Here is a 13616-nt window from a genome sequence, read left to right on the forward strand (position 1 = left end):
CACATGTGAAGCAAGCCTCCTGCTTTAGCCTCCTGAGTGCTAGGATTAAAGGCCTAGAGTTTGTTTTGATGCTGGAGATGAAACCCAGTGCTTTCTACAGGTTTAGCACCAACTAGGCCATTGAGCTACATCTACAGCCCTGCCATTTTAAGCACTCAATATATTTGTTTATCTCAAATCACTGCCAGGGGGACACAGGCCTTTAATCATGGCACTTAAGAGGCAGAGGCAAGGCAGGACTCTGTGAGTTTGCTCTAGTGAGTTCCAGGAAAGCCAGGGCTACATGGAGACCTTGTCTTTTTTTTTTTTTTTTTAAATCCAACTTTAATTATCTTCCAGAAAGATTCTGTCTTTGGCCTTCCTCTGGTAGGCTGGCCTCAGTCATACATGGAGCAGTAGCTTTAATGAGAAAGGCAATGACTCAGCTCTCTGCTTACATAATCATGACACAGTGCAAGCAATTGAGTTTTACATTAAAAGCTGTAGGCTTCTTTCAGTGTATGCTTTGGAAGGATGAAGCTTTAGACATTTGGCTGGGAAGTGTGCTGCAAGCATCAGTCCGTTTCCCTTCACCCTCAGAGGACCTGGAGAAACAGCTCTACCTGGCAATTGTGTTTCCAGAGTTCTTTGAGTATTACTAACCCCTTGGGTCCTACAGATCATTTGTGTTTGGCCAAAGGTTTCTGGGGCAGGAGACAAGTTTGAGCTGGAACTGTTATGAATAGTGTGACAGGCATTTTTTTCCTTGTTTTGGGTAACTATTAACTTCTCATCTCAATTTCCTAATTCTATATGATACAGCTCTTCCCTTTTTTCTAAACATGGACTATACACACACATAACACACACACACACACACACACACACACACACACATGCACACACAATATGTATATTTAAAAAGTATAAAAAGTACCCTTTTGGGCTGGAGAGATGGCTCAGTGGTTAAGAGCACTGACTGCTCTTCCAGAGGTCCTGAGTTCAATTCCCAGCAACCACATGATGGCTCACAACCATCTGTAATGGGATCCAATTTCTTCTTCTGGTGTGTGTAAAGATGGTGGCGATGTATTCATATACATAAAATAAATAATTCTTTAAAAAAAAACCCTCATCTGCCAGGCGGTGGTGGCACACGCCTTTAATCCCAACACTTGGGAGGCAGAGGCAGGCGGATTTCTGAGTTCGAGGCCAGCCTGGTCTACAGAGTGAGTTCCAGGACAGCCAGGGCTATACAGAGAAACCCTGTCTTGAACCCCCCCCCCCAAAAAAAAAACCCCAAACCCCCTCATCTTTAGGGGCTGGAGAGATAGTACAGTGGTTAAGAACACTTTTTGCTCTTGCAGAGGATTGGAGTTCAGTTCTATTCTCTGTGGGCACTGCACTCACATGCACAAACTGACATAGACACACATACAAATAAAAATCTTACTTACAAAATATGGACTGCTTCAGGAACTGTGTGGTATTCTTGTGCAGGAGCTATGCTCATGTTCTCTGTACTGTTTCAGTCTTTAGTTTTTGTACTGCTAAACAAGCACTCTTAAGTTTTGGTTTTAGATAGTCTGGCTGAGTTGTCCTGGCTGGTTTTGAACTCCCTATGTAGCCCAGACTGCCTTTGAATTTGTGATCTTCTAGTCTATGCCCTCCAAATTTCTGGGATTGCAGGTGTGTATTCTTGGCAGTGTAAGGGATACTTTTTTACAGTAGCTATATCAGTTTAAAACTAACCACACAGCTCGGTTTTGCCTGCATTTGAAGTTTGTGTATGGGATGTCACTCTGCCTTTTCAAGTCCTGCTTAACATTTTTTGGTATGTATGTTTTTGAGGCAAGGTCTCATCATGTAGCTCTGACTGTCTTGCAGAGCAGGTTGGTCTTGAACTCACAGAAATGTACCACACAATTCCTGGTACCATATTTTGATTTCCCCCCCAACCCCCTGACAGGGTTTCCCTGTATAGCCCTGGCTGTCCTGGAACTCACTCTGTAGACCAGGCTGGCCTCAAACTCAGAAATCTGCCTCCCTCTGCCTCCCAAGTGCTGGGATTAAAGGCATGCGCCACTACTGCCCAGTGGTTTTTTTTTTTTTTTCTTTTCAAAATAGCGCTTTGGTGGTATATGCCTGTAATCCTAGCACTTAGAGGCATAGGCAGGAGGACCATAAGTTCAAAGACAGCCTGGGCTACATAAAATTATTGAGGTCAGAATGGGCTATATGAGATTTTATCTTTAAAAAAATCAAACCAAACAATATAGTGTGTGTGTATGGTTAGACAGTCTTTTGGAGTTCAAGTTGGCCAGGAATTATATATCCTAGGGTGGCTTCCAATTTGAGGCAATCCTATCTCAGCCTACCTCAGCCTACTGGGTCGTAGGATTACAGGCATGCTCCACAATGCCTGGTTCTACCTAAATTATGATGTTTGTGAGACTTGAGCTTGTTCCTCTCACTGTTTGCAGCTGTTTGCTCATGCTCTTGGCATTCCGCTGTAGAATCATAGTGTAATTAAGACTGCATTCTACTGGTGATAGACTTTGGGTTTGGGTGCAGACTGAGGTCATTTGAACACCACTACTGTAAGCACGGTTACACATGTCATCCAGTATTGACATTTCCCAAAGAGAAATCCTCCAATCCCTCTTATCATCAGCAGAATATCGAACATTCTTGTCATTTCACATACTGAGTTAACTTTTTTTTTTAAAAAAAAATTGCATTCATCCTGTGTGTATTGTGTTATGATGTTCTTGTGGAGGGCAGAGGTTCTCTCCTTCTCCCACGTGGGTCCTGAGAGTTGAACTGTCAGGCTTGGTGGCAGGTGCCTTTATCTTCTGAGCCATTCTATTGGGCCAGTTAGAAACTTTTGCTAATTTTACACTTATATTTTTGACCATGGTGATTATAGAAACCATTACTTAAAATATTTGCAGACAATGGTATGGCTGAGCCAGCACTTGTTCAAATCACCATTCTAGGATAGGACTCATGGCTACTTTCCAGTTTAGTTTATAAGTGAAGTGGTGCGTGTTCTAAGAGTGGAAGTGCTGCATTAAATGTTCTGTACATTTTACTTTTCTATCTATATTACCTTCCTGCCATTTGGAGACATTGAATAGTTTTACTTTCCCAAGTATTTTTTAATTTGTGTGTGTGTGTGTGTGTTGTATGTAGGGAGGGGGAAGTGCACATTCATGTTGAGTCTGGAATTCAGCCTTAGGTGTCACTCCCCAGGCAACATTCACTTTGTTATCTGAGACAGGTTCTCTCATGGACTTGAAGCTGGCTGGCAAGGAGGCTAGGCTGCTGGCTAGTGGGCCCCAAGGATCCTCTTGTCTCCGTTTCCACAGCAGTAACATTAAAGAGTGTGCCATTATGCCCAGCTTTTTTAGTTTTGGTTGTTGTTGGGGGGAGGGCCTGCTTTTTTGAGATCAGGCCTTATTATGTAGCCCTGGTTAGTAAGGAACTCACTAAATAGTCCAGGATAATCTCAAACTCATAGAGCTCCACTTGCCTCTGCCTTCTGAGTGCTAGGATTAAAGGTGTGCTCCACCATACCTGGTTCATGATCAGTTTTTTTTTTTATGTGGGTTCTGGGGATTAAGTCCAGGTCCTCATATTTGTAACTGAACTATATCTCCCTGGACGTGATCTTCTTTTATTTGTTTAATGGATAGTTTTGTTTTTAATTTGGATTTCTTTTTTTCTATGGTTTTGAGTAAGAGTTTCTGTGGCTGTCCTTAAACTCACTATGTATACCACGCTGGCCTGGAACTCACAGAGATCTGCCTGCTTATGCCTTCTGAGTGCTGGGGTATATTTAATTTGAAAAAAATACATTTGAACAGGCTCTCCTGTGGCCCAGACTGGAATAGAATTTGCTATGTAGTCAAAACTCACCTTGAACTTCTGATCTTCCTGCTGAGATTACAGGCATATGCTACAACACCCTGTTTATGTGATGCTGGGTGTCAAACCTAGACTTCACACTTGCTAGGCAAGCACTCTACCAACTAAGCTACATCTCCAGCCTCCTCTCCCCCAGCCTTTTTTTTTTTTTAAAGTGTTTCACTGTGTAAGGCAAGTTTCCTTGGAACTGGCTTTCCTTCTACCTGAGCTACCTTAGTTAAAGTTTCTATTGCTATAAAGAGGCACCATGAACACAGCACCTCTTATGAAGGAAAATAACTTAATTGAGGTTGGCTTACAGTTCAGAGGTTCAGTCCATTATCATCCTGGTGGGAAGCATGGCAGTGTGCAGGCAGAAATGGTGCTGGAGAAGTGGCTGAGAATTCTACTTCTGGATCTGCAGGCAGCAGGAATAGTGACCCTAGGCCTGGATTAAGCATTTGAAACTTCAAAGCTTACCCCCTAGTGACACACTTCCTCTAACAAGGCCACATTTCCTAGTAATGCCACTCCCTATTAGCCTACGTGGGCCATTTTTATTCAAATTACTATACTAAGTGTGAGGTTATTTGTAAGCATTTGCTACCTCACCAGGACCTCTTTTTTTCCCTCCCCTCCTACCTTTGTTAAAAGTAGAGATAGCTCAGTAGTTAAGACTTTTAGAGGACAGAGGTTTGGTTCCCAGTACCCACATGGTAGTTCATAACTATCTGTAACTCCAGTTCCAGAGAACTCAATGCCCTCTTCTGGCTTTCTTAGATACGAGGCACACATGTGGTACAGATATACATACAGGCAAAACACATAAAACTGCCTTTTTAGGGTAGCCTGGGCTAAAGAGTTAAATCCTGTCTAAAAGGGAAAAAATTGATTTCTTAAAAAAATTTAAAATGATACACGTAGTTAGTTTTAGAAGTCAAATCACATAAAGCTTTTAAAACAGAGATCCTGTAACATTGTCTTCTCTGGAATTCCCAGTCCCCTGGAGCCATTTCAACTCTTAGTGTCTTGGCACCCTCTTTGTATTGCAGCAGAGTCAGCAAGTAGCCTACTCCAATATCATGTAGCTCTAAAAGTACAGGGACAGAAGCAGTGTGCCTCCAGAATTCCTGAGCCTTTCTAGGTAGGCTTCAGAAACATAGAAAATCTTGCCTGCTGTAGCTGGCTCTGGTTTTTTGTTTTTGTTTGTTTTATTTTTTCTTTCTTTTCTATTTTTTGTTTGTTTTTTAAATAAAAACAAAAAAACAACCCTTTATTTTTCTTTTTTTGGTTGGTGACCCCATCCCTCCACTTGTTTTTTTTTTTTTTAAGATTTATTTATTTTATGTATGTGAATACACTGTTGCTGTCTTCACACACCAGAAGACAGAATTTACAGATGGTTGTGAGCCACCATGTGGTTGCTGGGAATTGAACTCAGTATCTTTGGAAGAGCAGTCAGTGCTCTTAACCACTGAGCCATCTCTCCAGCCCCACTTCTGTTTTTAATCATTGGGTTTTACACCTTCTCTTCTCCCTTTACTGCCATATATTGGGGGTTTGTAAGTGGAGATAAATGCATACTTAGCTTTTTGTTTTGGAGTAGAGAGCTTGCCTGGCATGTACAAGGCCCTGGGTATGGTTTCCTAATAATGGTGTTGCAAAATCAACCTCTCCTTTATAAAATGGAATATGTGTATGTCTATTAGTCATTCCTGTGTGGGTGACTGAAGAAGCCAGAAGAGGGTGTTCGATTGCCTGGAACTAGACTTCCAGGTGGTTGTGAGCTGCTCAACTTGGGTGCTAGGAACCAAACTTGCGTTCTCTGGAAGAACAGCAAATGTTCTCAACTGCTGAGCCTTCTCTCTAGTCTCCCTACCCCTTTGGGTTATGAGGCTAGCCTTAAATGGCTGAGCCATCTCTCCAGCCCCTCCCCCCTTTAAACATGGTTTCTGAGATTTTGAACTCAGGTCCTTTAACTGCTTTTTGTTTTGTCAAGACAGAGGGTTTCTTTGTGTAGCTCTGGCTGCCCTGGAACTTGCTCTGTAGACCAGGCTGGCCTTGAACTCAGAGACAGTCACCTTCTCTCTGTGTCTGGAGTGCTGGGATTAAAGGTGTGTGGTACTACTGCCTGGCTCTTTTCATTGCTTTCCCACTGAATCATGTCTTTAGCCCTATCAAACTCCTTTAAAAACGGAACCAAGTATGTGTGGGAGAGGAGGCCTGGGGATGGATTTAAAGAAACATTGTATATACATATGAAATTATTAAAGGAGAAAATATTCTAAAACAAAAAAGAAAATAGATATGCCATCTACTGTATGAAATGTTTTGGTGGCTGTGGGGGATTGAACCCAGCACCTTGTACTTGCTAGGCAAGTACCCTACTATTGGCTTAAATCCTTAGTCTGCAGAGGCCTCTTAAAAAAGCCCTTTTATGTGCCGAATGGATCTTAGAAACCATGTAACTCAACCAATTCATTTGATTGATATAGGGGACATTGGTATCCTGTTCAAGGGGGTCTCTTGACTTATCACTTAAGTCTCTTTTTAGTCCATGGTCCATCCTGGTTGCCCACAAGAATGACTTATGAAGCTTTTAACAATGTAGACATCCATGACTACACATGGGGGCAGTTTCTTTGGTACTTCAGCAGAGGGCCCTGCAAGCTAATAACGCTTGACTGCCTGGGTGGTTTCTATTGTGCATCTAGATTCACTGACTGCTTTTTATGTTTCCTGAGACATGGTCTCTCTATACAGCCCGACTGTCTCGGAACTTGGTCTGTAGACCAGGCTTGCCTTGGACTAAAAATCTACCTTCCTCTGCTTCCCAAGTGCTGGGATATTAAAGGTATGCACCACCACACCTGGCCTATGTTTATTATTTTTATTTCTGATTTATTTTATTTTTATTTATGTATACGAATGCTCTATCTGCATATACACCCGCATGCCAGAAGAGAGCATCAGATCATATTACAGATGGTTGTGAGCCACCATGTGGCTGCTGGGAATTGAACTCGGGACCTCTGGAGGAGCAGCCAGTGCTTCTTAACTGGTTAGCCTTACATTTAAGTCTTACTACATTGTCCTGGCTGGCCTGAAAGTTACTATGTAGAGCAGGCTGTCCTCAGACTTTGCTGCCTCTGCTTCTAATTACTAGAATTAAAGATGTGCCCTATCATGTCCAGACCCAAGTCTTTAAAAACTTGTTTAAAAAATTTGTTTAAAAGAAAACCCAGCTGGGCGGTGGTGGCGCACGCCTTTAATCCCAGAGAGTTCAAGGCTAGCCTGGTCTACAGAGTGAGTTCCAGGACATCCACGGCTACACAGAGAAACCCTGTCTCGAAAAACCAAAAAAAAAAAAAAAAAAAAAAAAAAAGAAAACCCAACCCTCAGGGTCTGGTGAGATGGCTCACTAGATAAGTGCCTGTTGTACAGATTGCTCCCTGGAACCCACATAGAGGTAGACGGAGAGAACCAAGTCCTGAAAGTTATTCTTTGATCCCCGTGCTTGTAGCATGGTGCTCACATATGTACAGGAACAGTAAAAATCTGAAAAACCCTCAGGGCCTCATACATACTAGGCAAGAACTCTACCACCATGGTATACCTCCAGTCCAATATTTTAACCACAGAAAATCACCTTAATCTACTTAAAACATCGTGCATACAAACTTAATGGTTGCTTTGACTCTTTTTTTTGTTTTTTTTTTTTTTTTTTGGTTTTTCGAGACAGGGTTTCTCTGTGTAGCTCTGGCTGTCCTGGAACTCACTCTGTAGACCAGGCTGGCCTCGAACTCAGAAATCCACCTGCCTCTGCCTCCCAAGTGCTGGGATTAAAGGCGTGCGCCACCGACGCCCGGCTGGTTGCTTTGACTCTTAAGGTGAGCTTTCCGAGTTTAACTTTTTTTAAACTGGGGCAGGAGAAATATGTATACTGATTTTTCAGAGAACTCAAGTTGAACTTCTAGCACCCATGCCAGGCAACTTACCACCTTTTATAACTCTAGCTCCAAGCAATCCAATGTCCTCTTGTGCCCTCCGTGGTTACCCACACACATATGCATATATATATATACTTCAATTATTGTGTGTGTGCCGGTATGTGTATGGACATATGCACCATGGTGAGAAGGTGGAGGTCAAAGAACAACTTTCGGGAACTGGTTCTCTCTTTCCACCATGGGATTTGGTGATGACCTTGGGCTTGTGTGCCAAGTGCTTTTTATCCAATGAGCCAACTCACCTGCTTAAGTTCAACTTCTTGAAAGTTTAACTGAGATTTTCTACTTCACAAGGGAATTTCCATTTGTTATGGTTTTGAATTTCCTGAGTTAGAATTTCATGTAGCCCAAGCTGGCCTTGAATCGCTATGAAGTTATGGTTATCCTGAACCTAATTTCTCTGCTTCTACCTTCTAAGTACTGAGATTATAGGCAAGTACAACCATGCCATGGGAGTGAAAGGGAGGATATGGGGCTGAAGTGATGGCTCAGTGCTTAAGGAGCACTGGCTGCTCTTCCAGAGGACCCAGGTTCCATTAAAATCAACCACACGGCAATTCACAATGTCTGTAACTCCAGTTCTAGGTGATCCAACACCTTCTTCCTGCTTCCTCAGGCACTGCATCCAAGTGGTGCATCACATCCAAGTGGTGCATGGACATACATGCCCAGGCTCATTTTTCTTTCCTTTCTGAAATCTTTGGCTTTTTGTGTTTGCTCATCAGTAAGAGCATTAGTGTAAGCTGGGTATAGTGGTGTACTTTTCCTCCCAACACTCAGGAGGCAAAGGCAAGCTATTTCTTGAGTTTGATGCTAGCTTGTTTTACACATCAGTCTCAAGGCCAGCTAGAGTTACATAGTGAGACCCTGTCTCAAAATGTGTGTGTGTGCATGCATGTGTATAAACATGTATTAAGAACCAGGCATTATGCCTGGTTACATTTAGAATTCTCAAAAATCCAAAAAAAAAAAAAAGAACTGTTTGTTTGTTTGTTTTGAGACAGGGTTTCTCTGTGTAGCCCTGGCTGTCCTGGAACTCACTCTGTAGACCAGGCTGGCCTTGAACTCAGAAATCCACCTGCCTCTGCCTCCCAAGTGCTGGGATTAAAGGCGTGCGCCACCACCGCCCGGCAAAAAAAGAATTCTTACCTGCTTAAAATTATTTTTAACATATGCAGCTTTCTTTATCAAATTAACAAAATATCACTCAAGGCAGAAACAGAGGTAGGAGGATTAAGTTTGAGGCCACGAGGCCAGCCAGGACTACAGGAGACCCTGTCTCCAAACCAAACCCAAACTAGCACTTTTTACTTTAGTAGGGTGGCTTCTGATGCTGTAAGTAGGAGTCCTTTCACATAACAGCCTCAGAGAATACTGCTAAAAAGAACTGACATGAGGTGAGGCAGTCCGGTTCAGTTTCTCAGTACATATCTTAAACAATGGACATGAAAGTAATGTTTATATCCATGCCCAGTTCCCTCACTGACCACCTATGCCAGAGGACCCAGAGACTACATTTTATGAGTACAAGAATATAAACATGTACATTCTCTTATAAAGAAATGTCTTGATTTTATTTCCCCTTATGAAATAAAGGCGCTGTGAAAATATGAAAGGTGAATGGTAGTTTTCTAACATTAAATCACCTTGCTCTTTTAAAATAAATGATCACATTCTATGAACAGATGCCTGATGGCATAGCAGAATACAAGAAGTATTAATTAGTTCTAGATCAAGGAAGATCATTCTATAAAGGCTAATTACTTAAGACATTTATCCATAGTGACTATTACCAAGAGAACAAACCTTAAAGTAAACAGGCTTCTTGACAGTTATTAATACAAAAAGGACTGAAGGCCTCAGTTCCTACAAAAAGCACAATGTTGAATTTGTGGTATACTTAACAAACCAAAATGAGAAGGCTCTAGGGAGTAGTAAAACTTTCTTTTACTACTAGCTTTCATTTTTAGCTGAGATAGGGGAGATGGAACCTGGGGTACTGTGAACAGTTAAGTGTCTACCACATCCCTAGCCCCGCACAGAAAGTGTTTTGGAATGTCAAACTGGGTGATATTTATGTCATTTAAGTGAACATAAGTATCTCAGCTTTTGTCTTTCAGATAGAATTTTAGAAAACATCTGGCAAGAAAATATTTTGAAAGTGCTTTCTTTTGAGTTCTTTGGTATAATTTGGTCATTCTGATAGTAAGTTATTAAGTAAGTACTTTAACCATGTATCAACAAAAAGGCATATATAGAAAACCATAACTAAAGAATAAATTATGTTGCTAACCTTGTAGAAAACAAACTCTAGTATTTTACCTGTGTTTCTGTGGCATAGATAGCTCTGCTGCCTATAAGAACACTAATTTTATTTATATGAAATGTTACGTACAATATCCTGTTGTTTTTGATTATTACAATAGCTGTTCATTTAAGAGGCAAATTTTAGCTAGAAAAAGAATAATTTCAAATTGCATAAAGTTACACACTTTTGTGCCTTCTGACTCAGTGATCATCAGAATTTAATGTCAGCACAATGTTAAGAACTGGTTTGCGGAGACAATTAATTCTCCTGAAGCATCTTTTCAATTTCTTTATCCCAGTTTTCATCTCGTCTCTCAGACTCTGCTACCACTTCATATTCCTGAAGCTCCTGTTGTAGCTCCTTTTCCCAATCAGTAGAATCTTCTATAGGAAACAAAGGGAGAGACAAAAAGAAAAAGGTGCTCATTGAACTATAACTCATTCAATTTGTAATACCTAACAAAAGGCCTAGCCATTTTTGTAGTACCAGGCATGGAAACCAGAGCCTCAGACATAGCTAGTCAAGGTCAGAGGATAATTTCCAGGATGTGGTCTTTTCTTTCTATCATGTGGGTCCTAGGAATTGAACCCAGGTCATCAAGCTTGACAGTGAGCACAGTTACCTGCTGAGCCATCTCTTGAGCCCTTGTCTTTGAGACAGGGTCTCACATATTCCAGGCTGGCCTCCAACTCACTATTGGTGGATAACCCTGAACTTCTGATCCTCCTGCTTCTACCACCACGTTCCTCTACTACAGTTGTGGCCACCATAGCCAGCTATATCACATGCCTGATATAGAACCCAGCACCTTAAACCCAGTAAGTGAAAGATAAGGTAGAAACTGCGGTGTTTAAAAAAGAAGAGAAAACAAAACACTGCTATTTAAAAAGGAAGGTTAGGCAGCATGGTGGAATATCTGAAATCTCAGCACACAGGAGATGGAGATGAAGGAGGTCAAGGCCATCAGACTACACAGTAAGATTGAAACAAATCTGAGCTACATGACAACCTGTCTCAAACAACACAAAAACAGGGCTGGAGGTATGAGTGAGGTGTAGCAAACCTGCAAAATCATGGGTTCAATCCCTAGTACTGTTTAAAAAATAAAGCTGAAATTCATTTTTAGTTTGATGTTTGTTTTTGAAGACTGGATATTGCTGTGTAGCTCTGGCTGGCCTGGAACTCATTATGTAACTTGAGATGGCTTCAAATTCATGTTAGTTTTTCTGCCTTGCCCTGGGATTAGAGGAGTGTACACTACCAAACATTGTTTGTTGATTGGCTTTATTATTTTTCAAGGTCTTACGTGGCCAAGACTGGCCTCAAACTTCTGATCTTTTTGTCTCTAGCTCCACTGGTTTTAAAATGAGATTTTTATTCAACTAACTTTGGAACTGAAAGAAAAAGAACAAAGTCAACGTGTGTGTGTGTTTGTGTTACCTTCTAGTGCAGTTGCTTCCTCTTGCTTCTTATGAAGAACAAGTTGTTCCATTTCCTTTCTTAAATCCTCTTGATTTAAGTTGCAGGCATCGAAGGCATCACTGACAAACTCAGAAACTCCTGGGCTAGTAGAGATTTCCTCTTCATCCTGAAATGCAGCCAAATAGCTCTTGGAATGGCTTCTAAAGTGACACCTGTGTACTAGAATTATGGTTAATAGTTGTCTCACAATTTAACATATTCTCATTTTTTGTTCTTCTCTGCTAGCTGTAATACAATGCTCACTGCTCTTCAACCTTCTAACTGGCAGTTGCTTGGTAACAGAGTGAGTTACCACCTGAGGCTATTATTCTCCCTCACTGTTTAGATCACTCAACCATTCTCTCTGATTTCTGATGAGCACATCTAGAATTATTTATGCCAGGAAATCAGCTCGGCTCTCAGCTATTATTCAATCAAGTACTGGACTTCTTATCTTGCAGACATAAGACCGACACCCTTAAGCAGTTTTAAATGATAGTTAACCCAGTAACTTCATTTTCAGACATCATCTACTAGGTATAATGTAAAACTGTATTACCTCTTGATTTTTAAGCTGAGATTTGATTACGACAGGTGGTGTTTTGGGCCGTACTGCCTCTATGAAGTGAGAATAAAAGAGACAATAATTGCTTGACTTACTTCTAAATACATATTATAAGAACAGCTAAAATATCCACATATGTTAAATAATTTTCAGAAATGAGCTTTTATGGTACGTATTTAGCTCTCCTGAAGATATGACAAGCATAGCCAGGCACAACTATATCAACCTCCTACTTTGGTGAAAGTCTTTTTAAAATTTACTCTGTCTATTTAGATACAGCATCTGATTACGTACCCTGACTACCCTGGAACTCAGAGATCCACATGCTTCTCTGTCTCCTGAACGCTAGGATTAAATGTGTGCACCACCATGCCTGGCAGGAATGTCTTTAAAATTGCAACCACATTCAATGTCCCTTATATGCAATTTCCATCATCTTTTTTTTTTCTAATAAAAAAAATTGTATTTACTTAGAAGCATTCAGAATGTCAACAAAACAGCCGCAATTTTTTTTTTGCAATTACAGAGTGGTATTCAGTTAACAGAACAACAATTATCTTCGTATAAGCTGCATCAGAGACAACTGAAGATGGAAAAAAAAAACCCAAAAATAAAACCAAAAGAAAAGAAAAACAAAAACCAAACTACTGTCCCCATATATAACTAATTTGTGCTGTGCACCAACAAGAACCTGCTTTAAATTTCCATGCCAATTTACAACCCCCAGACTGTACCAGGCAAGGTTAGTGGCTATTGAAAATACCACCAGGACAGGGCTATCTAAAGACACATTCGGTAGTGTGTTAACTATACAAAAAAAGACACTGTACAGTTTAAAAACAAATCTTACACAGCCTTACATTTCAATTTTTTTCTTTAAAAGGAGTGAGTTGTGTACAGGGGGGTTAAATGCTTTATAGACAAGAAAAAAACTGCGCTAGAACCAACTTATTCATCATCATCATCTTCATCTTCATCTTCCTCTTCTTCCTCCTCTTCCTCATCTTCTTCATCTTCCTCATCATCTTCCTCTTCCTTCTTTTTCTTGCTCTTTTCAGCCTTGACTACCCCCTTTTTTGCTGCATCAGGTTTTCCTTTAGCTCTGTAGGCAGCAATATCCTTCTCATACTTCTCCTTCAGCTTGGCAGCCTTCTTCTCGTAGGGCTGCTTGTCATCCGCTGCAGTGTTGTTCCACATCTCTCCTAGCTTCTTTGCAACATCACCAATGGATAAGCCAGGATGTTCGCCTTTGATTTTTGGGCGGTACTCAGAACAGACCAAAAAGAAGTTCAAGGACCCCAATGCACCCAAGAGGCCTCCTTCGGCCTTCTTCTTGTTCTGTTCTGAGTACCGCCCAAAAATCAAAGGCGAACATCCTGGCTTA

General features: G+C 41.0%; 1 protein-coding gene and 1 non-coding gene across 2 annotated transcripts in view; both read right to left on the reverse strand.

The window, feature by feature from the left end:
- Positions 1-1435: 1435 nt before the first annotated feature.
- On the reverse strand, positions 1436-1541 carry LOC114616743. The gene has a single exon (XR_003710681.1). It is a non-coding gene; the product is annotated as a U6 spliceosomal RNA (small nuclear RNA).
- Positions 1542-9445: 7904 nt separating this feature from the next.
- Positions 9446-13616, reverse strand: part of Syap1 (synapse associated protein 1) — a 31150-nt gene continuing 26979 nt past the window's right edge. Inside the window, exons 7-9 of the mRNA XM_028761829.1 lie at positions 12227-12285; positions 11647-11794; positions 9446-10589 (exon numbers count right to left, since the gene is read on the reverse strand). Coding sequence (XP_028617662.1) covers positions 10465-10589; positions 11647-11794; positions 12227-12285 — 332 coding nt within the window. The 3' untranslated portion in view covers positions 9446-10464. The remainder of the gene's footprint in view (positions 10590-11646; positions 11795-12226; positions 12286-13616) is intronic.

Source organism: Grammomys surdaster, unplaced genomic scaffold, assembly GCF_004785775.1.
Source record: "Grammomys surdaster isolate TR1022 unplaced genomic scaffold, NIH_TR_1.0 131, whole genome shotgun sequence".
NCBI classification, from domain to species: domain Eukaryota; kingdom Metazoa; phylum Chordata; class Mammalia; order Rodentia; family Muridae; genus Grammomys; species Grammomys surdaster.